The 24957-nt window shown below is 41.9% G+C and overlaps 1 protein-coding gene across 3 annotated transcripts in view; it reads left to right on the plus strand.

Annotated features, from left to right (window-relative positions):
* YTHDC2 (YTH domain containing 2) overlaps positions 1–24212 on the plus strand; it is a 56858-nt gene extending 32646 nt beyond the window's left edge. For 2 of the 3 annotated variants that reach the window (XM_029056347.2, XM_029056350.2), the window contains 10 exons: positions 1175–1301; positions 6336–6541; positions 7072–7267; positions 12645–12757; positions 13595–13881; positions 14622–14736; positions 16357–16560; positions 21698–21880; positions 22381–22473; positions 22595–24212. In XM_029056347.2, the coding sequence (XP_028912180.1) occupies positions 1175–1301; positions 6336–6541; positions 7072–7267; positions 12645–12757; positions 13595–13881; positions 14622–14736; positions 16357–16560; positions 21698–21880; positions 22381–22455 (1506 nt within the window). In that variant the 3' untranslated portion in view covers positions 22456–22473; positions 22595–24212. The remainder of the gene's footprint in view (positions 1–1174; positions 1302–6335; positions 6542–7071; positions 7268–12644; positions 12758–13594; positions 13882–14621; positions 14737–16356; positions 16561–21697; positions 21881–22380; positions 22474–22594) is intronic. The other variant, XM_029056348.2, reaches the window with a different exon arrangement.
* The last annotated feature ends 745 nt before the right edge of the window (positions 24213–24957 follow it).

The raw sequence follows: 24957 nt of genomic DNA on the forward strand, positions 1-24957 counted from the left end.
GGAGCTGTTTGAGAAGGGCTTGTCGGAAGAGGAGGGATTTTAGGAGAGCTTTGAGCTTCCGTGGTTTGTCAGATTTATGGGCAGAGGGAGGTCTAGGCTGGTGGAACAGCATGTGTGAGGGGATGGATGTGTGAGAGACAAGAGTGAGGTGCATTAAGAAGGTGAACTTGGGAGATACTAAGAAAGTGAGCTGGAGTGTAGCAACTGAGGAGAGCTGCTAGGTAAGATGGAGTTCATGGAGAGCCTTGAAACCAAGCAGAAATAGCAGAAACCAAGAAGATTATAATTAGAGAGAAATGTAGCTAGCCATCTGAGCTATGTTATCTGTCAGTAGTAATATTCTAAATAGTGTGACATACATATTATTCATTTATCACACTTATTGAGCACTTACTGTGCATAGAGCACTGTACTAAGCGCTTGGCAGAGTACACTATAACAATAAATGGACACATCCCCTGTCCACAATGAGCTTACAGTCTAGCGGGAACCTTGATAGTAATAATAGTAATATTTTAACGCTTACTGTGTGTCCAGCACTGTTGTAGGCGCTGGGGTAGATGCAAGTCAGTCAGGTCAGACAAGTCAATCAGGTCCTGTCCCACACAGGGCTCACAGTCTAAGTAGGGGGGAAATCAGATGTTAAAGCGGCTTAGTGGAAAGAGCACAGGCTTGGGAGTCAGAAGTCATGGGTTCGAATCCTGAATCCACCACTTGTCAGGTGTTTGACTTTGGGCAAGTCACTTAACTTCTCGGTGCCTCAGTTACCTCATCTGTAAAATGTGGATTAAGACTGTGAGCCCCATATGGGCAACCTGATAACCCTGTAACTACCCCAGCGCTTAGAACACTGCTTGGCACATAGTAAGCGCTTAACAAATACCATCTTTATTATTTTACAGATGTGGACACTGACTTACAGAGAAGCTAAATGACTTTCCTGTGGTCACACAGGAGACATCTGGCAGAGTTGGGATTAGAACCCAGGCCCATGGTCTTTCCACTAGGCCAGGCTGCTTTATTTTGTTTTTGAGGAATCAGGATTAGCTAGTGATAATATCATCTGCCTATAAAATTTCACAGAATTTTAAGCAAATATATGGTAAGGAGAAATTCAAAGTGTTTTTCCTTCTAATCAATCCAGTTATCAATATAATTTTCCTGTTCCCTCCAGGCATGGCAGAAATCCCGAGCTGATGGTTGGGAGAGAGCCTTCTGTGCAAAGCATTTTCTTTCCCAGGCTTCATTGGAAATCATCATTGGCATGAGAACCCAGTTGCTTGGTCAACTCCGAGCCTCAGGTAGAATTCCAAAGGCATATATTTGAATTTGAATATCCTATATATCTTTGGTGAGATCAGATAATTTTTCTGATTTTCATATTTTCACAATTTGTTTTACTTGAGAGCCCAAGTTGGAAATAACCCTGAAAAATATATCCTCTCCCTGTGTCTATTGCAGGTGATATGTATTTAATATGCCCTGGAAGTCTCAATTATTTGTTTTTCCTATTGTAGGCTGGTTTATAACGCCTAAACCTTCGTAGAGGCCAGGAATGACTTTTCCATATTGATTGTTAGAATATAATAGAGATGCAGGTTTAAAGACACCTACTTTCATGTGGAGTGTCTTGCCCAGGGGCAGAGGCCATTACTCTTTCATTGCTCCTGGACCTGAGAAATATTTTGAAAAGTAGTGGAACTGCCACATTGAGGCAGTCTGAGGGAGAGCTCACTGTCATTGTTTGGTGGTTCTAACCTTGGCCCACTTATCCCCTTCACCCCTGTTCAGTTGAACTTGTTTTTCCACTGCATTTTTTTAATGGAATTTGTTAAGCGCTTACTATGTGCCAGGCACTGTTTTAAGTGCTGGGGTAGATGCAGAGTAATCGAGTTGGACACAGTCTGTGTCTCACATGGGGCTCAAAGTCTTAATCCCAATTTTATAGATGAGGTAACTGAGACCCAGAAAAGTTAAATGACTTGCCCAAAGTCTCACAGCAGACAAGTGGTGGAGGTGGGATTAGAACCCAGGTCCTATTGACTCTGAGGCCCGTGCTCTATCCACTAGGCTGTTCTGCTTCCCAGTGTTAGTGAAAGAAATTGTCAGTAGTCCAGGGTACCATTTTTCGGGGAGAAAGTTCTAGAAAAGCAGAACATCTTAATTAACTATGTGGGACATACAGTAACCTTTTTGGACCCATGCCATTTACATCTGATTATGGCCCATTCTTCTAGAATATGGGGTTTTACTACATGCTTTGGGTAGAACACTTACAAAAAAAGGTATTTAAGTGATTATTATGTGCCAGGCACTGTACTAAGCATTGGCATAGATGGAAGTTAATCAGTTTGAACACAGTTCTTGTCCCACATGGGACTCACTGTCTTATCCCTCTGAGTCACAGAGAAGTTAAGTGACTCTGTCACACAGCAGACAAGTGATGGAGCTGGGATTAGAACCCATGTTCTTCTGACTCCCAGGCCCATGCTCTATCCACTAGCTAACACTGCTTCTTAAAAGATCTCGCTGATCAGTGGCAATCCCCAACTCTTGAATTTAGCAGGCCAGTGACTTAGATTGGGTTTCAGTGTGGTTCTCTAAGGAGCTGTAGGCTTCATCGACAGTGTGACTTCTCAAACTGACTGCCAGCTCCAAACTGTCTCCCACCCATCCCGGGAATTTTACCCCCATTCTGGCCTTTGTCACGTTTGGTTTCCTAACCAGAGTCCCTTTCTCTAAAGTCCTCACAAGCACTTCGAAATTCATATCCTATTGTCTTCATGCCGTTTGGTATCAGAAGAAATGGTTTTGTGTACACCCATGAGGTTGATCAAGGTGTGAGTACTGTTCATGCAATTTTTCACAAATTTGAGACTTTGTGGGAAACACAAGTCCCGCATTATAGAAGAACTGACTGAACAGGGGTACCTGGGAACCTCATTGAACGTCTGTTATTCCATGCATCATTGCAAGATTCTGAAGCAGAGGAAGAAATCACGGGTTCTGTACCACTGGTTATCTTGCGTTTAAATAGTCTTGCACCAATTTTCAACAAAGTGAATGAACTTATCAATCAATGGTATTTATTGAGTGCTTCTTGGGTGCAGAGCACTATACTGGTTCATTCAGTAGTATTTATTGAGCGCTTACTATGTGCAGAGCACTGTACTAAGCGCTTGGAATGTACAAATCGGCAACAGAGACAGTCCCTGCCCTTTGATGGGCTTACAGTCTAATCAGGGGAGTCAGACAGACAAGAACAATGGCAATAAATAGAGTCAAGGGGAAGAACATCTCATTAAAACAATAGCAAATAAATAGAATCAGGGTGATGTACATCTCATTAAACAAAATAAATAGGGTGATGAAGATATATACAGTTGAGCGGACGAGTACAGTGCTGAGGGGATGGGACGGGAGAGGGGGAGGAGCAGAGGGAAATGGGGGGGAAAAGAGGGTTAAGTTGTGGAGAGGTGAAGGGGGGGTGGTAGAGGGAGCAGAGGGAAAAAGTGGGGAGCTCAGTCTGGGAAGGCCTCTTGGAGGAGGTGAGCTTTAAGTAGGGCTTTGAAGAGGGGAAGAGAATTAGTTTGGCGGAGGTGAGGAGGGAGGGCATTCCAGAACCGCGGGAGGACGTGGCCCAGGGGTCGACGGCGGGATAGGCGAGACCGAGGGACGGTGAGGAGGTGGGCGGCAGAGGAGCGGAGCGTGCGGGGTGGGCAGTAGAAAGAAGGGAGGAAAGGTAGGAAGGGGCAAGGTGATGAAGAGCCTTGAAGCCTAGAGTAAGGAGTTTTTGTTTTGAGCGGGGGTTGATAGGCAACCACTGGAGGTTTTTAGGAAGGGGAGTGACATGCCCAGAGCGTTTCTGCAGGAAGATGAGCCGGGCAGCAGAGTGAAGAATAGACTGGAGCTTGGAGAGAGAAGAGGAGGCGAGATCAGAGAAAAGGCTGACACAGTAATCTAGCCGGGATATTACGAGAGCCTGTAGCAGTAAGGTAGCCGTTTGGGTGGAGAGGAAAGGGCGGATCTTGGCGATATTATAAAGGTGAGACCAGCAGTTCTTGGTAACGGATCGGGTCTGTGGGGTGAACGAAAGAGATGAGTCAAAGATGACACCGAGGTTGCGGGCCTGAGAGACAGGAAGGATGGTCGTACCATCCACGGTGATAGGGAAGTCTGGGAGAGGACCGGGCTTGGGAGGGAAGATGAGGAGCTCAGTCTTGCTCATGTTGAGTTTTAGGTGGTGGGCAGACATCCAGGTGGAGACGTCCTGGAGGCAGGAGGAGATACGAGCCTGAAGGGAGGGGGAGAGGACGGGCAGAGATTTAGATCTGTGTGTCATCTGCGTAGAGATGGTAGTTGAAGCTGTGAGAGTGGATGAGTTCACCAAGGGAGTGAGTGTAAATGGAGAACAGAAGAGGGCCAAGAACTGACCCTTGAGGAACTCCAACAGTTAGAGGATGGGAGGGGGAGGAGGAGTCTGCAAAGGAGACTGAGAATGACCGGCCAGAGTGATGAGGAGAACCAGGAGAGGACGGAGTCCGTGGTTCTTGGGAGACGAATATACAATAGCATTGGTTGTAGACACGTTCCCTGTCCATACCAAACTTATAATAAATATGATTGAAGATGATGACCCTAGTAGAGAGGGGAGTTCCAAGGAATCAGAAGGAGTTTGCTTGCTTCCCAGTGCTTTAGGAAGAACAGAAGAAGGCTGCTTTTCAACCTATGTTGGACAGATTCTTCACTGAAGGTGAAAAACCACTACCGAAGTCAGTAGAACTAGCTTCTACTTTGGCAACCTCCTGTAAAGGCTCATAATTGTATTCCAACTCATTTATTTAAAATTAGGAGGTTTTGCTTTGAATTACTTTAATAAAGTTTAAACGATAAGTGAGTGACATTTACCATAACCGTATAGAGCATCTAAAGGAATTTGGGGTTACTTTTCTAGAGGTTCTAGAACAGATTCTAATTTATAATGTTTAGTATAGTGCTTTGCACACAGTAAGTGCTCAACAGATATGATCGAATGAATAGCATATCAGTCTTTGGGGAAATATGCCCCACAATCAAATCGGTTTCAAGGAAAATTAACCTGGTGGAATCATGGGCTATGCTGGTACTTTGGGACAGTTTCAAGTATTTGTGAATATTTGATTTTCATTGTATTTATTGCTAAGTCATCAGACCAACCCAGCACCATTCAAGATCATCGGTTTGAGAATAGTGATAATAATAATATTGATAATAATGCTATTGGTTAAGCATTTAGAATGTACCAAGCACTGAACTAAGGGTTGGGGTAGGTGCAAGAAAACCAAGTCAGCATAGTCTGTGTCCCATATGGGACTTACAGTTCCAATGAGGAAAGAGAACAAGGATTTAAACCCCATTTTACAAATGAGAAAATGGAGACACAGAGAAGTTGTAACTTGCCCATGGTCATAGAGCAGGTAAGTGCTTTATGATTAGAAAATAGAACTCAGATTAGCTTAGAACTCAGGTCAGTCAATCAAATGTGTTTATTGAGCACTTACTATGTACTAAGCACTATGCTAAGGACTTGGGAGAGTACAGTATAACAGAGTTGGTGGACACATTCCTTGCCCACAACAAGCTGACAGTCTAGAGGGGGAGACAGAAATTGATATATATAAAATATGGATATGTACATAAGTATTGTGGGGCTGAGGGAGTGGGGAATAACTGGTGCAAATCTAAGTGCAAGGGTGATGCAGAAGGGAGTGAGAGAAGAGAAAATGAGGGCTAATTTGGGGAAGGCTTTTTGTAGAGGTGTGCCTTCAATAAGGCTTTGAAGGTGGGAAGAGTGATTGTCCGTCAGATACGAAGGGTAGGGCATTCCATGCCAGAGGCAGGATGTGGGCAAGAGGTTGGTGCCGAGATAGATGAGATTTAAGTAGGTTTGCATCAGAGGAGCAAAGCATGTGGATTGGGTGGTAGAAAAGTAGCTAGGTAAGGTAGGGGGAGATAAGGTGATTGAGTGTTTTCAAGCCAGTGGTAAGAGGTTTGACCCCTAGGCTTGTGTTCTTTCCACTAGCCCTCACTCAATTCAGGAAAACTAATTGAGTAGAGAAATCTAGGGAGAAGGTTCTCATTTTTTTTATTAAAATGGACCGTAATCTTATCTTTCAGATTACCTATTATAATCTGTTATCATTATTACCTACTACCGATTGTTTTTCTTGAGGTTATTTTGCTTGTTCATTGACTTGGAAAATTAAGAAATAGATGTATTATAGGAATGTTGTCATTTTTTTGGTGAAAAAATTTCAGAATAAAATGGCTTGACGTGGGTTTTTTCCCCCTTTCAGGTTTTGTTAGAGCACGAGGTTTAGGGGACATTCGTGATGTTAATACAAACTCTGAGAACTGGGCAGTAGTAAAAGCTGCGCTGGTGGCAGGCATGTATCCTAATGTAGTGCATGTGGATAAAGAATACTTGGAATTGACAGGAGCCAAGGAGAAAAAATTCAGATTTCATCCAAATTCAGTTCTCAGCCAGACCCATTATAGAAAGGTAAGGCATATGATTCTGCTTTTGGTTGGTTGAAGACCAGGAAGTTGCCTCTTTCCTTTAGGACATCAAGTATTAAGAGAAGAAATAATAAAAATGCAAGTTATAGATGGGAGCATGAATTGCTTTAACAGACAAGTCTGTTTCATCTAAATGTCATGGAAATAATTGTAATATGTAAGTACTTAATATGCTAAGCCCTGTCCAAAACCAACCCCTTGGGTGGATAAAATTTAAGCAGATTGTTTACAGTCTGTCTCCCACATGGGACTCACAGTTTAAGGAACGGGTGGAGAACAGGTATCTTTTTCCCATTTTGCAGATGAGGAAACTAAGGCACAGAGGAGTTAAGTGACTGGCTCAAAGTCATGCAGCAGGCAAGTGACAGAGCTGGGATTAGAGTCCAGGTCTCCTTTTTACCTGGAAATGATGTATATCTACAGAAGGATTCTTTTTTGGGATATTTTTAGCATATTGAGAATTGGAAAATATTATTCACAAATGAGATTAAAATGTATCCTTTTTCCTCGTAGATTCCACCAGCCAATGGGCATATAAAATCTGTTCAAGCACTCCCTACAGATTGGCTTATTTTTGATGAAGTGACCAGAGCGTGCAAAATAGCCAGCATCAGCTGCTGTACAGCTGTGAGCCCCATCACTATTACATTATTCAGTGGACCAATGAGGTTGGCAAGTAATGCGTTCCAGGAACCCCTACCTTTTGCAGGTAATGTCTGTGTAAAACTCAATATTTAGGATCATGTTCTCTATCAATTGCAAACCAAGAATGTTCTGAAGTTCTAGTTCTCTCTTTATTAAACAACATGCAGTACTGGTCTTATGTTGTATTAAAACCTTATGCCAAGGTCCTTTTCCCTTTAAGGTCTTTGAAGATTTAACATTATTCCTGTTTTGCTATAGACTCCTGAATGATTTATTTAAGTATTTATTGTACTTCATCCTTGATTGCATATCAGTTAAATCATACGAGGTATTTACTCTGTTGCTTCCTTCCCTTCTGTCTTCAGATGTTCCCCGTACTTATTAATGACGATGGTAGTAGTAGTGGTATTTGCTAAGCACTTATTATATGCCAAGCGCTCTACTAAATGCTGGGGTAGATACAAGGTAGATAAATTGGACATAGTCCCAGTCCCTCATTGGGCTCATAAAGGAGAACAGGTATGGAATCTCCATTTTACAGGAGGACACAGAGGCACAGAAAAGTGAAGTGACTTGCACAGGGTCACCCAGCAGGCAAGTGACAGAGCTGGGATTAGAACCCAGATCCTCTGACTCCCAAACTCGTGCTCTGCACCCTAGGTCACACTGCTTCCCAGTTTTAAGTGTTCTCTCACCATCCCTCAGGCCCCATCTCCCTGTTCCCATTCTTATCCAAACTCCTGAAACAGGTTGTTTCTGTTGGCCGCCTTCACATCCTTTCCACCGTCTCTCTTAACCCACTACAGTCTGGCTTTCAAACCCTTCACTCCACGGAGACCGCACTCCCTAAATTCATCAATGACCAATGACCAATCCAATGGGCTCTACTCTGTTCTAATTCTCCTTGACCTCTAGGCTGCCTTTGACACTGTAGAGATGACTCCATCCTCCTTGAAACGCTAGTAGCCCTCGGTTTTGCTGTCACAGTACTGTCCTGGTTTTCCTACTTCTATGACAGCTCTTTTCCAATTTTGTCCACCTCTCATCCCATAACTGTTGGTGTCCCGCAAGTCTCTATTCTGGCTTGCTTATCCCATTACGTGACTGCCAATACCACCTCCCTATTCAGATAACTCCTAGATCTACCTCTCTATCCCTGACCTTTTGCCTAACCTGCAGTCTCACAGCCTGTTATACTGTGAACTCCATGTGGGATGGGAATAGCTTCCAACCCGATTGCCCCCATCCACTCCAGCTCTTAGCACAGAGTAAAGCTTAAACAAATGCTACAATGATTATTCTCCAGGACATCTCCACTCGACTGTCCCTGATATATCAGACTTAATGTGCTGTAAACTAAAAACTGTTCATCTTCCCTCTTAAATCTAATCCTCCTTCCAACTTTCCTATTTCACTAACACCACCATCCTCCCTGCCCCCGAAGCCCACAGTCTTGGTGTTAGTCCTGGACTCCTCACTATCTTTCAATTCTCCCATTCAGATTACTGCCAAATTCTACTGTTCTTCCTTTCTTGATGCAAGCTCTGGTTATATCCTGATCATTATTATCGGCCTCCATGCTGGTCTCCCTACTCTATATGTTTCTGCTAGGATTATCTTCCTAAAGCTTCTGTCAGCACACATCTCTCTGCCCCTCAAAACCTTCTACCAGCTCCTAGTGTCCCTCCATATCAAGTAAAAACTCCTCACTATTGATATTCATTCAATAGTATTTATTGAGCGCTTACTATGTGCAGAGCACTGTACCAAGCGCTTGGATAGTACAAATCGGCAACAGGTACATTCCCTGCCCATTGTCGGGCTTACAGTCTAATCGGGGGAGACAGACAGACAAAAACAATAGCAATAAATAGAATCCAGGTGATGTACATCTCATTAAAACAATAGCAATAAATAGAATCAAGATGATGTACATCTCATTAAAATAAATAGGGAAATTAAAAAAATATATGCAATTGAGCAGACGAGCAAAGTGCTTAGGGGAGGGGAAGAGGGGGGGAGTAGCAGAGGGAAAGGGGGGGAAAAGGGGGCTTAGCTGAGGGGAGGTGAAGGCGGGGGATAGAGGGGCAGCAGAAGGAACAGAGGGAAAAGGGGAAGCTCAGTCTGGGAAGGCCTCTTGGAGGAGGTGAGCTCTAAGTAGGGCTTTGAAGAGGGGAGGAGAATTAGTTTGACGGAGGTGAGGAGGGAGGGTATTCCAGGACAACGGGAGGACGTGGCCCAGGGGTCGACAGGATAGGCGAGAACGGGGGACGGTGAGGAGGTGGGCGGCAGAGGAGCGGAGCGTGCGAGGTGGGGAGTAGAAAGAGAGAAAGGAGGAAAGGTAGGAGGGGGCAAGGTGATGGAGAGCCTTGAAGCCTAGAGTGAGAAGTTTTTGTTTCGTGCGGAGTTTGTTAGGCAACCACTGGAGGTTTTTAAGAAGGGGAGTGACATGCCCAGAGCGTTTCTGCAGGAAGATGAGCTGGGCAGCGGAATGAAGAATAGACTGCAGCGGGGAGAGACAGGAGGAAGGGAGATCAGAGAGAAGGCTGACACAATAATCCAGCCGGGATATTATGCGAGCGGGGTTATCTAGGTCCTACACCAATTCACCCCATTTTTTCAATTCCGCTCTGTCAGTCGTATTAATTGAGAGCTTACTGTGTGCAGTGCTTTCTTCCACTTTTACTATTCAACTCATTGTCTTCATTTCCCCCAAACTAACCATCTAACTCTTACTTTGCTCTCTACTGTCCTGCCTCTCTTCCCTCACTCACATGGTTCTGCCTAAAATTGGACAGACCGAAGCCCTCCTGAAAGCCCGTTGGCTCCAAGATGCCTTCCCTGATTAATTCCCAACATCCTAAGTCATATCTGTACCCCTCAGCCATCTTTAGCAGTTAGGTGTGTAATTATACTTGTTCTCAACATTTCTTTATATGTATTCATTTAGTTGTAATAATGATAACAGTCTAATCATTGTGGAATTTGTCAAGTGCTTACTGTGTGGCAAGCACTCCATTAAACATGGGGGTAGATACAAGTTAATCAGATTGGACACATTCCTTGTCCCACTTATTCTTAAATGAAGGGAGAGCAGTCATTGAAACCCCATTTTATAGACGGGGAAACTGAGGCACAGAGAAGTGACATGACTTGCCCAGGATCATACAACAGGTAAGTGTTAGAGCGGGGATCAGAACCCAGGTCCTCTGACTCCCAGGCCTGTGCTCTATCCACAAGACCACACTCAATTATTTAGATTACTATAGAAATACTCTAATTTCTCTCTCCCCCATAAGTGTGTAAGCTTCTTGTAGGTAGAGAACATACCACTTGGTTGTTTTATGTTTCCCAAACTTTTAGTATAATGCATTGCACCCAGTGGGTAGTCATTCAATAAATACCAAATAGTAGACTTTCTCTTATTACTGCTGCTGCTGCTGCAGTGGTGCAAAAGGGCTGAAGTGAGAGTTGGGAGAATATGCCCTGGGAAGAAGAAAATAAAATGGAGAGTAGGTGGGATTTCAGAAGGGCTTTGAAGAATAGGGAAAGCTGAGGCCTGTCGGATTTGAAGGGGAGGGCGATTCCAATTAGGAGAAAAGACGTGAGCTGGGATTGGAGGTTGGAGAAACAGGAACAGGGTAAGATGGAGAGTTTAGGAGCGGAGAGTGCGATATTGGATGTCGGAGGAGGTAATAGGAAACCGGGAGAACAAGTAGTGAGGAGTAGCTGTTTAAGAATCGATCACCACTGTAGGTTTAGGAAGAGTGAGGAGATGCGTACCGAATGACGTTTCAGAAAATGAGCTGAGAAGCAGAGTGATGCATGGACCGGAGTTGGGAGAGACTGAAGACAGGGAGACCCTGGAGACAGGGAGACCAGCGAGGAGGTGGGTGATAATGTTGTCTAGGCAGGATATGATGAGTTCCTGGATTAGGGTAGTGGTCATTTGGATGGAAAAGATGAGGAGAAAGGTTATAGAGATAGCCTTAATGTAAGAATTGAAGGAGAGTCAAGAATTCAAGGTAATACTAAGCTTGTGGGCTTCGAGGATCGAAAGGATGGATGATGCCAACTGTAATGGCAAATTTAAGTGGAAGTGAGGCTTTAGAAGGGAAGATGGGGAGTTCAGTTTTTTTTCACACCGAGCTTGAGCTGCTGTAGGACAACCACATGGAGATGTCATGCAGGTAATAGGAAATTGCAAGAGGGTGTAGGGGTGCGTGTGGGGGTGTTTGGGGGAACGCTTGGGGCTAGCAAGATAAATTTGGCAGTTTGTAGTTGAAGTCTTGGGAGTGCAGGGCCTCCCTGATAGAGTGAGGAGAAGGTAAGAAGAGTTCAACCCAAGTTTATGTCTATAGCAAAAAATACCCTGAGGAGTCCATAAGGACCTGGTTTCCATGCTTTTTTCTGCTGCCTTGATTTCTGTGGGCAGGGAGTATGTCTACCAACTCTGTTATATTGTACTCTCCCAAGTGCTTAGTTCAGTGCTCTGCATAAAGCTCTCAATAAATGCAATTGATTGGTTGATTTCTTTAGGAACAACTTAATATTTTTTTGGGGGGTGGGAAAGTAAGGGAGGAGTTGTTCAAGGAATGTCTGCACATGCTAATTTGCCTGGTTGGGTTAATGGATTAAAGTTATTTAAACATTAGAAAAATGTTTGTTATCTTGAATTCCAAACAAATTTTGGCAGAAGGTGAGGGAGAGCCCTTTAGGTTTTTTGGAATGTAAGTCAGGGTTTACCTTTTTTTTTTTTACAGGGATTAAAGTAAATCTTAGACTTCATTTTGACAAGTCTGGTATATTTTCAAAGATTTAAAAAAATATTACAGTATATGCTTGGAGCTCTCTGGTAAAATACTGATAAATACAGTTTAGAAATTAAAGGGAAAATTCGACTGTTTCTCTACTATATGAAACTGAGAGACTAAGAATTAACTCTTGTAATCACCAGTTTTTCTAACAAACTAAGGGATGTTCATGTTTGTAACAAGGGAGGAAGGAAGTCAATGTTAATGGCCACACTCCTGAAATAAAAAGCAACTCTGAGGGCTTTTCAAAGGAAGTCGGTATTTTCTTCCTCTGTCGCCTCAAAGCTACTGAATTATTCCCAACATTATTGTCGGGAGAGAGGTATTAGAAGCTCATTGTGGGTAGGGAATGTGTCTGTTTACTGTTGTATTGTATTCTCCCAAGCGCTTAGTACAATGCTCTGCACACAGTAATTGCTCAATAAATACGATGGAATGAATGAACTCCTGGCATTCCCTGTCTCCCTGTCTTACTCATGGCTGCTCTTTCTGCCTCAACTTAGCCTGAAGTCAGGAGGGTTTGTGCAGGTGACTGGGCAGTTCTATTAAGGGCTTTCTGACATTTTTACTCTGTTACTGAGATACAGAATAACAGAGGATTTTTCTCTTGGATATTTGTTTGAATAGTAGATACTATTTCTAATGACAACAGCAGCGAAAGTGAAGCGGAGGATAGATCTACTGCTGCTTTGGCTTCGTTGAGACTAGATGAATGGTTAAATTTCAAGATGGATCCTGAGGTAGGAGATATATAAAATATATATGAAATGAGCATCTTTTTACAGTTAATTTGTAATTACAACATTTGACTTTGTTAAAGTATTCTGTTCTAAAATGAATTAGAAATGACTTTGGTATAGCTTCTGTGTTCCCAGCTAAGGAAGAAAGAAATCAAAAGTTTGATCCCTTCTTATTCTAATCTGTGTTTCTTTTTTAAAAAAATGTATTCTTTCAACTGCAAATATTCCAGCTGTGTTAAAAATATTTTAACGTTTTTGTCTAGGGGGAAAACATTGACAACTACACTTACATGTGAGTGAATCCATGTAAAGTTAAATAGATTTCCTTACCACAACTTGTAGGTGCCCAGATGTTTCTATAAAAATAAAATCACTTCTCCTCCAAACCCATCATCGTACAGGGTTAGTCCTAAGACTCCAGTTTACAATGATGGGCAGAAGGTGGGGTCAAGTGTGAGAGCATGGATGACTCAGTGCAAGCCATCATGACTATGGCAAAAGCCATTCAAACACAGAACTTGCTGGAGTTAGCAGTTCATACCTTTCCCCTTTTAAGACATTGGTGTCTAAGCAGTGCTCACCCAGAATAGTGAGGAGTCAGAAGAGGTGCACTACTGAGGTGTCACAGTTACAGTAGGCAAGTGTGACACTCAGAGCCACCGATCCACTGTCACCATCAGCAGCAGCTTCTTTGAATCGAAGGACAACGCTCTGTAAAGGGTAGCAATTCAAATGATAACGTAACAAAGTGTAATATGAAAGTGTCTTTGGACAACAGTGTAGCAAAACCAGTGGAACAAAGCGAAACTCTCAACAACAACAAAAAATGCATTTCAGGTGGCCAGTCTGCTGCTGCAGCTCCGACAGAAATGGCAAAGTTTGTTTTTGCGCCGAATTCGAATCCCTGCTAAACCTTGGTCCCAAATTGATGAACTAACTCTCAAAGCCATCATCGCTGTTCTGACCACAGAAGAACAGTCTGCAGGTTTACAGCAGCCGGTAGGGATTGGCCAAAGACCCAGGCCTATATCTTCTGATGATTTGCCTATGACATCATGGCGGTCAAATAATTACAACCTGAATTCAGGAGAAGACTTATCTGATGAGTCTTCTCCTACAGAAAGGTAAAGTTGTTTTTTTTTGTTTTGTTTTTTTTTAAGGGGGATGGGCAAATAGAGGTGAAATCACCAAGAAGGAAAAGATGAAAATTCCATGTGGAAAAATGCATTCCAACTGGTATTTCATTTTTTTTTTAAGAATCACATCGTTTACAAAAGAGCTGGAGTTCAAACTGAGACAAAAGTCAAAACGTATCCCGCCTAAAACTCTGATTAAATCAGCAGTAGATAAAAATGCCTCACGTGTCCATGATTCATTGCACCTATGGGGTTTTCTTGTCTAAACCCTTTCAGAGGGCGGGGCCCAGCTGCAGCACATATAGGGTTGGACTTTGCTTAACCCAGAAACCCACTGAGGATTTTTTAGTTCCAGGGTCCTCTGTTTTGTTATGAACAATGACCACGAGCCCGATGTTGGGTAGGGACTCTATCTGTTGCCAAATTGTACTTTCCAAGCGCTGAGTACAGTGCTCTGCACACAATAAGCGCTCAATAAATTTGATTGAATGAATGAATGAACTCAAGCCCTCCTATCCACTGGTAGTTTATTATACTTTGTTATAACTCCCAGATTTGAAATAGGAAGTAAAACTTCCTGGGAGATACTTCCCTGTGATTCATGATCTTGAGGCTTCAGCTCTGGCATATTTTGAAACTCTTGGTTGTGGTATTATAAAATTATTGATCATGCCTTTTTTTCTTTCCTTTCCAAAAACTGTGTTGAAATCTAAAAATTCAACATTCAGTTTCCTTCTGATACACAAACAAAGCAGTGATGACCAATCAGGTCAGTGTTTTCAGAAGCCTACATATGCCTCCAGTTCCTTCAGTCCTTTTGGTAGTCCTCCGTCAATCAGTAAGGTAAAGTATCTGCCAACTTCATCAGAAACCTTAAAAGTAGATGAAATCAGTGGTGTTAAGAAGGCAAATGTATAGAATGTTAGGGTTAGGGAGCTAAACCTAATTCAAAGAATTGTCCAAGTCATCCCATCCTAAAGACAAAGTGACCTTGGAATATTTTGATTCACCTTGCATGTAGTTTTCCTTTATAAAAAATACTTAGAACTAGATTTTGCAAAGCCAGTGAGGTATCTGTTGTCAGACCCAACAGGTTTTTTGTGTTCTTTCCCATTTGTAAAGGCATATTTTTTTTCTAAAAACAAATTCCTTGAACCTTTAATTCTTTTGTTTGAGACATTTAAGAATAGGATTTAAAATAATTTATACCTGGGTGGGAATGGTTTGCATTTGAAACTCCCATCATGAGGGAAAAACATGCAGTAGTATGTGAAGTTAGCTGTGTGTGTATATATATATATACATTATATACAAATTACAAAAGGTTTTTTATATATTTTATGTATATATATATATACATAAAATATATAAAAAACCTTTTGTAATTTGGCTGTGCCTGAGTTCTACAGCTGTTTTGAAGTGTTCACTATTAAGTTCTTGAATTATTTTCATGTAGATATTTTTTATGCTATTTGTAAAGCACTTACTTTGTGCCAGGCACTGGAAGCGTTGGGGTAGATACAAGATAATCGGGTTGGACACAGTTCCTATCCCATACAGGGCTCCCAGTCTTAATCCCCATTTTACAGATGAGGGAACTGAGGCCCAGAGATGTTAAGTGACTTGCCCAAAGTCACATAGCAGACTTGGCAGAGCTGGGATTAGAACCCAAGTCCTCTGACTCCTAGACCCGTGGCATTCTTTCCACTAGACCAAGCTGCGTCTCACACATTCCAGTGAAGAAACAGTTCCGCCAGAACGTTTTTTCATTCATAACAGCCAGATTGGAGAACGTTCTGACGTTGTGTGTCCATGTGGATAGAGCGATGTGCTGTTGGAAGAAATAGTTGTGCACACTGTGCAGCACTGGACACGGGATGGGTACGGCAACTACCTTTATACAACACTGGTCAAAATATGCATCAAGCCACAAGGTTTCCCATTCCTTTTCCTTGGTTTGGGATATGTCTACTACTTCTGCTTCTCAGTTTATTCTTAGGGGAAAGGGTAGGAGAAGGCTTCCCAGGTGAAAAAATCAGCAGGAATTAGATACCCTGTGTGGGTATGCAAACCAATCTGTGTGGCCAATTGCGTGCATGAACATACACAGGAGTGCTTCCACACAAACCCAGAAGATTTAAAAATGGCAATGGCCAAGCTTCCCAGGGCTCCAGGGATGCCCACTGGGGACCCTTTCCATGTACACACTATTGGGTCTTAAATTTGGAGGCAGCACAGCCATTTCACGTTCTTTGCCTCCTTTTTTTCATCCTCGTTCTTTGAAGGCTGGTGTCACTCTAGTTCTAGCCAATCCCTTTATGAAGATGTTCTATTTTTGCGTCACTGCTATAGTTGAAATCAATATATATGGTAAGGCATTTTGCCTTGTGAGCCTGTATGTATGAAATCATCGGCAGAGGCTTTTCGTCTTGAGAGGTTCAAAGGCCTTTCTGTTACTCCCAGGACTCACCATCAGCTTCGGCACGAGCAAAATTGCCAGTTCGGTACTTCATAATGAAGAGTAGCAACTCGAGAAACCTCGAGATCTCTCAGCAGAAAGGTGTCTGGTCTACAACCCCTGTTAATGAAGGAAAATTAAATCAAGCGTTTTTTGATAGCACCACCGTTTTTTTGGTGTTTTCTGTTCAAGGATCTGGACATTTCCAGGTAAGCCATATGATGCGTTAACCCAGGCTTGTCTTGGTTCTAGAAAACTTAAATATATCTGAATATTTGTCCTTTCTACTTGAAAAAGACATCACTGATGATAAAGTTCACCTACAAGCGAATGGGTTCACCTGCGAGACACTCTGTTTTGTACTCCCGACAAAGGATAATCTGCAGTAAAGACATCGCTCTTAGAGAGAAGCAGCAGGGCCTAGTGGAAAGAACACGGGCCAGGGAGTAAGGGGACCTGGGTTCTAATTCCAGATCTGCCACTTGTCTGTTGTGTGAGCTTAGGCAAGTCACTTAACTTCCGTGTGCCTCAGTTCCCTCATCTGCAAAATGAGGATTCAGTACCTTCTCCCTCCTACTTAGACTATGAGCCCCATGTGGAACCTGATTATCTTCTATCTACCCCAGTGCTTAGAACAATGCTTGGCACATAGTAAATGCTTACAATTACAGAGAAGTAATTTCCATGTGTTTACCCTTTTTCCTCCTAAACAGTTTCTTTTTGAAAATGGTTTAGTATATTAACTTGGAAAGCTTCTGGGTGGTTTCAGGCTAATAGCTGTGACTTCCCTGGGGACTGTTTTTGCCTATTTAAGCAAGACAAATTGAGTAATCCCTTGTGTTTGGTGACTTTGGGACAAAAAAACAGACATACTAAGAAATAAAGAGCTGTGTTAAATAATTTTTTGCCCTTAGCTAACTTCATTTGTATTTATAAAGATAATGAAGTTCCTATTTACTGTTCTGTTCTTTATTGTAGATTTTAGAAATTAAATCTGAGAAGTTGAACCTCCAATATAAGTAATGGAGTGAATGTATTGAGAAGCAGCATGGGATAGTGGATGGAGCATGGGCCTGGGAGTCAGAAGGAGCTGGGTTCTAATCTTGGCTCTGCCACATAGTAACAATCTTAATAATTAATATGGTACCTAAGTGCTTACTATGTGTCATTCACTGTTCCAAGTGCTGGGGTAGATACAAGTTAATCAGGTTGGACGCAGTCCCTGTCCCATGTGGGGCTCACACTCTTAATCCCCATTTTACAGATGAGACAACTGAGGCACTGAGAAATGAAGTGACTTCCCCAAGGTCACACAGCAGATATAGTGGAACCAGGATTAGAACCCAGGTCCTTCTGGCTCAGTTTGTGACCTTGGGCAAGTGAAGTGAAGTGAAAGAATGCTTCACTTTCTCGGTGGCTCAGTTACCTCATCTGTAAAATGGGGATTAAGACTGTGAACCCAGTGTGGGACAGGGACTTGTATCTACCCCAGCACTTAGTTCAGTACCTGGCACATACTAAACACTTAATAAATACCATAATAAAAATGTGAAAATATGTCATCCGTAATCTACAGTAAAGAATAGCGCAAATACAGATATTTAATTACCAAAGAATTGAAATTGTCTTTTCTTCTGAAATTTTAGATTTGTTTTCAGGGCTATTCTAGACTAATATCTAAACTAGAAATGAACTGTATGCATATTTCTATAGACTCTGTCCTGAGGGTTTACAATTAGTTTTATTAAATATCAAATGAAATGCCTTTTTTCTCACCATCTGTGCCATATTCATTTTTCACTTTTAAGCACGAAGGGCTATCATAGACTATTAAGGTGCTAGATTGAACAAAGTTCAGTACAGTACTAAAACTGCTTTTGATTTACAGTGAGAGTTCCTGGATTCAAACCCTGCTGAATATATTAGCAGCTTTTCTAGAAACAGATTTTAACGGACCCTAAAGGGAAGGAACCAAAACTTTTGCTTGTGAATGTGTATTAACTCTAAAGCCTCTGGGTAAGGCCACTTTTGTAAGGTTCACCTAGTTCTCCTGTAATACGAGGGTTTGTATTTTGCAATAAAGCAAAATTTGGCATTAAAGAAAACTCACAGTGTAGTACTCATCTGTTCTGACACTGCATACATATACACAAGCAGTTTCTTCAGTAACACGACATATTGAGCCCAAGCAAGTATTCTCAGAAGAACACTTCTTAATTCTCTAATCACGTTCTGGCCAAAGCATGTGTTACAAATAGGTGGTAAGGCAGAACTGAGACCAGGGATTGGGCCATGGAGGGACAGTGAGCAAAGTCCCCTCTCTGTGTGTTCTTTTCCTTTTGACCTCTGTGTCCCTGTACTGGGTTAGCCAAGGAAAGTAGTGGGAGGAGCGGGGGTGGGAGACGGCTTCTGGTGAAGCATCATTGGACGAATCACGTCTCCTGGCCAATGTGGAGAAGATTGTGAAGTGTACAAGGACTCCACTCTATATATCTTCAATCCAATTATTGTTTTTCCCACTTTAACGTTCTGTAACTGGCACCTCCGTACTAGCTAATATTTGGTCCATTGGGAGTGAGAGTCTCTCTTAACAAGGCTGTATAAAGTAAAGGGCACTAAGCCACCTCTCTTTTAAATGTGGCCTTTCACTGGCCTGATCCAAAAAAGAAGGGACGTCCCTCTTGGCTGGTGTGCTGCCCAATGAAGGTTGTCTTTTTATGGTATTTATTATTATTAATAATAATAATAATAATAATAATATGATATTTGTTAAACGCTTACTATATGCCAGGTACTGCATTAAGCAGTGGGGTAGATACAGTCGAATTAGGTTGGGCACAGTCCTGGCCCCACATGGGGCTCACGGTCTTAATCCCCATTTTACAGCTGAGGTAACTGAGGCACAGAAAAGTGACTGGGCCAAGGTCACGCAGCAGACAGACGGAGTTGGGATTAGAACCTAGATCTTTCCGACTCCCGGGCCCGTGCTCTATCCACTAGGCCAGGCTGTTGATAGATTTCTTCTACCCTGATGGATCACTATAAATGTTACTTTCATATTGTACCCCTTATCTCAGGGGCACTGTGTGATGATGTTTCATCTCCCAGAAAAAATGGCATCAGTTGTAGCACGAGGACTAACTGGCTACAAAGTCAGTCATCACAGCACTGGGTGAGGCTCTATGGCCTGGTGAAAATTGACTCGTGGAGATGGGATGTGGATGTACCTTAGTTTGGAGAGAGCTTCCCTCATTGAAATAGAACTGATGGTGAGGAGTTTCAGGCAGATGCAGAGAGGAGTGGTCAACCATTGGAGATTTTAGAGGAGTGGGGAGATACACACAGTCAGGTTTTAGAAAAATGATACTGGCAGCAGAGTGCAGTATGGACTGCACAAAGGAGAGGCTGAAGTCAGGGAGATCTGCAAGGAGGCTGATGCTGTAGTTGAGCCAGTCCTTGGATTAGGAGGAGGCAGTTTGGATGGGGATGAAAGAGCAGATTCTGGAAATGTCGTGAAGGTAGAACGTACAGGATTTGGTGACTGCCTGAATATGTGAGTTGAAAGAGAGGAATCAAGGATAATGACATAGTTGTGGGCTTGTGAGATAGGGAGGACGGTGGTGGTTTCAAGAGTGTTGGAAAGTCGAGGGACGGAGAGGATTTGGGAAGGAAGATAAATTCAGGTTGGGCCTGTTGAGCTTGAGATGTCAGCAGGACATACATCGAGAGATGTCGTGGAGGCAGGAGGAAATGCAAGACTGTAGAGAAGGAGAGAGGTTGGGATTGGTGAGGTAGATTTGGGACTCATCCACGTAGAAATCCTAGGTGGAGCCGAGAGAACGGATGAGCTCTCCGAGGCAGTGAGTGTAAAATGAGAATAATAGAGACCCAGAACCGAGCCTTGAGGGTCTTCCACAGTTAGAGGGTGGCAATCAGAGGATGAGCCAGTGAAAGAGACCAGAGCTGTGATGCTACTCAGCCTCTTGAAATGACTGCCCTTGTCTGCATATGCCCCTGCTCTGATGCTCCTGCTGGGTTTTTTGGGCTCCAGTCTGTCTAATTGTGCAAGGGGCAACAGTGTATTCTTTTGTTTTTGTTGCTGCTGCCTGTTATTCTTGGCTATTGTTTTATTTTTTTTTTATATACCCTTGGTTTTTGCTAAAAAGGAGGGGGGAAGCACTCCTCTCCTCTGACCCATACTGAGACATTCCGAATATTGCATTTAACAGTGCCTTACCAACTGGGTGAGGGTGTAGTTGTTTGCTGCGACTAATATCTTAGAGATAGTCTGGTCTCATGACCACAGATTGCACTCGTGCTCCCTGTAAGCCATTTCTTAATATGCACTGCTGGTCACTGGGAAATGGGGAGAGAGAGTGTGGAGGACCCAGAGCAAAATTATCACCACTACTGCCACAAAAAAAATACTTTTCTTCTCTTAACCATTCGTGTCTGAGGATTGCTCACCTGAATAGTAAGAGTCCAGGAAAAATGCACTATTGTCTTTTCTTGGACAAAGGGGGAAGATGTACAGGTGAATTTCTCTTAAAGATGCACTCGTAGATCCTGTCTCATTCAGTGGCATCATCTTTTAACCAATGGACAGTTCGTTTATTGCAGAACTAAAGATCCTGGGTGATAAGTTAACTCCTTCAGGAAACTTGGGAATCTCTTAAAATGACGACTTACTCCCTTTCATCAATCAAATCAGACCTACTATATTTGACAAAACGCAGATAAAATGAACAGCATACCTTCATTTGATAAATGGGCAGTTTCTGTTATAAACTGTAGCTATTTTAGAGCCATAAATTATACAAATATGTAATTATCAGTGAACGCAGTACACCCTGTTTACCCAGGAAGCATTATTTATACTCAGGAGTCCGAATATCTGGGTTCAGATCTCGACTCTGCCACTTGTCTGCTGTGTGACCTGTGGCAAGTCACTTAACTTCACTGTGCCTGTTTCCTCACCTGTAAAATGGGGATTCAGTCCTACTCTCTCTATTTAGACTGTGCACCCCAAGTGGGACAGGGACTGTGTCCAATCTGAGTATCTTGTATCTACCCCAGCTCTGAGAACAGTAGTTGGCATATAGTAATTGCTTAGAAAATACCACAAAATTAATTAAAGATTGAAATAGAATGAATTCACCCATTTTTGAAGTAATTGGGTTGACGGGATTGGAACAAAACTTTTCTCTGCAATGAAGTTACTACAAAGAATAATTCCAAGTAGAAAATATATTTGTTACCCTGTGTGGTCTCACTCTGTTGGTTGAAAGAAATTCTCCATTTGACTTTTCTCTCTCCTAAATATTTTATCTCTAAATTTTGCTTTAGGGATTTTCTAGAATGATTTCTGAGATAGGATGGGAGAAGAGTGAAGACTGGGGTTCATCAGGTCTGGGAGGGATGTTCAAAGTGGATTGGATTCGGAAAGAGAGGCTTCCTTTTCAGCAGACACACCATTTACTCAATCCTTGGAATGAGAACAAAAAAGTACAAATCAGCCGTGATGGGCAGGTACGTTGAATAAAATGCCTTGTATTATTGGCTTCTTTGATAATACATTTCCCAGTGGACCACATTATACGTGCTTTGGAGAAAGCATTATTGACTAGAAGCTGTTGACTTGTAAACTCATCGTAGGAGGGGAGCATGTCTACAAACTGTTGTATTATCCTCTCCCAAGTGTTTAGTACAGTGCTCTCTGCACACAGTAAGTCCTCAATAAATACCATTGATCGATATGGCATGTTATTCTGACAATGCAGTGTTAGAAGAAACAGTTGTGCAGACGGTGTAGGTCAGAATGTAAATACTACAACATGATTTCTTCTTTATGCAGGCACGCAAGTCCCATGTTACAGAGGTTCTTGCTGTATTTTTGTTCCTCCTTTTGTCTGAACAAGGCATAAACTGTCTTAGTTCTTCTCAGCTATTGCTAATTTTCATTTTTTTTTTATGAAGCCTAAGATTTGATAACATTCTTCTTAATAGCAAAATTCCTCTTTGGTTTTTAGGAGTTAGAACCCCAGATTGGAGAGCAATTGCTAAAGTTATGGGACCATATTCCCATTGAAGAGAAAAATAACTGAAACGGTGACATATTTGAGGTACTGAAGAAGCTTGGTGAAGTACTGTTTGATTTTGTCCACTCTGCAAAAAAAAGATATGGCATCTGCAAATCTCTTCCCTATTGCTCAATTGTTTACTAAATTATTTCTTATTTTACAGCTTTGGATGGTGATAAATGCCACCTCTTATTTGTGATTACCGGATGCACTGAATATTTAAAAAAAACCTAGTCAGAAATATCCACGTTGAAAATTCCCAAAATCCTTTTAGAGCCATTTTCATCCAGAAGACAGTTGGATCACCATTGTTCATGTTAGAAGAATAAATAATGTATGTTTTTTTCATTTTGTAATGTGATTAACTTTTTTTACTTTTAGCACTTGGAGATTGAAATTATAAGCTGTTTGCTTAAGGCATTGGCACAAACAATTTTTGGTGATGATCTCTCAGAGAAAAAGTAAATTATCTTCTTTGGACCTGACTCAGTTTGTAAGTAGAAGAATAATTTAAAACTCATCAGTTGTTAGGCCTTCTCACAGGATCATTCCGTAAGAACTGATAATTTCAGCATGTCACTGCTGAAGATGTTCTGTGTTAGTTGGCTACAAGTGATGTTCTCCCAAGCCTAGGGTTGTTTGAGGAGCTTCAGATTGAGTGTTTAAGCAAAGAAAAAACTTGAATGAAGGTAGAGGCTCTTCCTGGTCTGTCTAGATATAGAACTATATATATACATATCTAGAGAACTAGATATAGTTCTCGACTGCACTTCCCTCCCTTTGTTCTGGGGGCTGGTCCTTCTGTAAGCCTGTAATAATAATTGTGGTGATGTTTAAATGAATCTTGTTATGAGACTACTGCTATTAGGACATGTTGATGCAACCTACATGACACATTTTGGGTGTGTGGACTCTATCTCTCCCAAGCTGCAGCTAAGGGCATTCCATATGCACTGCACTGGAGTGGATTGGAGTTGCTTACTCCTTGTTCCAGATCTGTTCCCATCACGAACCATGTTTTGATATATTTTTATGTTTTTTCCTCAATTCCCTTATGCAATCATTAAGAAAATAATCATTCTGATTTGTATCGGTCATCTCTTTTGGTGACCTTTTAAAAAAAAAACCAAAAAAAAAAAATTAAGTGTGTCTCTGTGTTGACACAGGGTCTCTAAACATGCTCAAGTTGAATGCTTCAGAAGTGATAGGCTTTTCCCACTGCATGATCCTTTCACATTGGTGGGTAGGACCACCCAAGACTTTGCATCCAGCCAGACATATATGTTCTTTCAGACTAGCTGATTTAAGATGGAGACCTATCTTTTGAAAGGACAAAAATGCAGTGGTAGAGGTTTTGGGAAGATGGAGTTGCCTGGGAGTTCACTTGACAGAATACCTATGTGTTACATTTGGTAAATAAGCTACAAAATGACTTCAGCTTCAAGAGAGGTGAAAAGGGATGACTTTAATAAACCCCTAGGGGAGACTCTTCCATTTTTCTTTTGAGAGTGTTATATGCTGGTTTGGTCACACTTGCATCGGTACTATATTCCAGTTCATGAATGTATGCCTACATACATATTTATAATATGTAGATTTTTCCAACATCCTTCTTGGCATACCTGGACTTTCAGACCACAAGCAATTACATTCCACAGCAATGGCGTTGGTTTAAATCGATTAAATTGATTGTTAAATTTATCAGGCACTTCCATATTTTGTTCATAATTATATTTAGCAGTTATGTTTAAATGTTGGAATAAAATTTGTTCCAAGTTCCATTGTTCTGGTCTTCTTTCAGGTCCATGAATTAAAGGATGGGTTGAGTAATATCAAAGGTGAAGTTACCTGAGTAATAAATGAGTTAATGGGAGCTATTAATCTTTAAATTTAAGGGCAGAGTATTTCAAAGAAATACTAATTTATTGAATTCATGATATTTCTGAAAATATTATTCTAGGGACAAGATGGTATGAGAAGTATACATTTGAAGCGTTCGTATAGCCAACACTGAATATCCCAAAGTAGTTTAATCAATTTCCTAACAATTCTTTGTGGAAATTCATTTTACTGCTTTGGGAGGGAGGGGATTGAAAATTACATTGCAGTAAAAATCTTTTAAATGTTCATACAAGTAGGCAAAACTTCAAAATTCCAGTTGATACAGTGGGTCAGTACTAGAACATTTGTATATATTTATGTAGTTCCTAATGCATTGTTGGTGCTTAATGAATGTCAGTTGTTTTTCCAAATACCCATATTGAGGGCATCATTCATAGGCACTGATTCCATGGGGGCAACGGGTACGATTATCCCTATGGTGTGAGAAGGCAAAACTAATGGATTGTTGGGCAAGGTAGGCAGCCATAGCTAGCCCACCCTAACCCTTGAAGCCAGAATGGGACCAAAAGTGGATCCAAGATAGTGGGGCAACTTCACCTCCTGCCCCATGGTAGCAGGAGGAGGGGGAGGACCCTGCTGTTTTTCTGGTCCTCACCGGGGCTGAATATGAACAATCCCTCATGC

The sequence above is a fragment of the Ornithorhynchus anatinus genome, chromosome X5, assembly GCF_004115215.2.
Source record: "Ornithorhynchus anatinus isolate Pmale09 chromosome X5, mOrnAna1.pri.v4, whole genome shotgun sequence".
NCBI lineage: Eukaryota > Metazoa > Chordata > Mammalia > Monotremata > Ornithorhynchidae > Ornithorhynchus > Ornithorhynchus anatinus.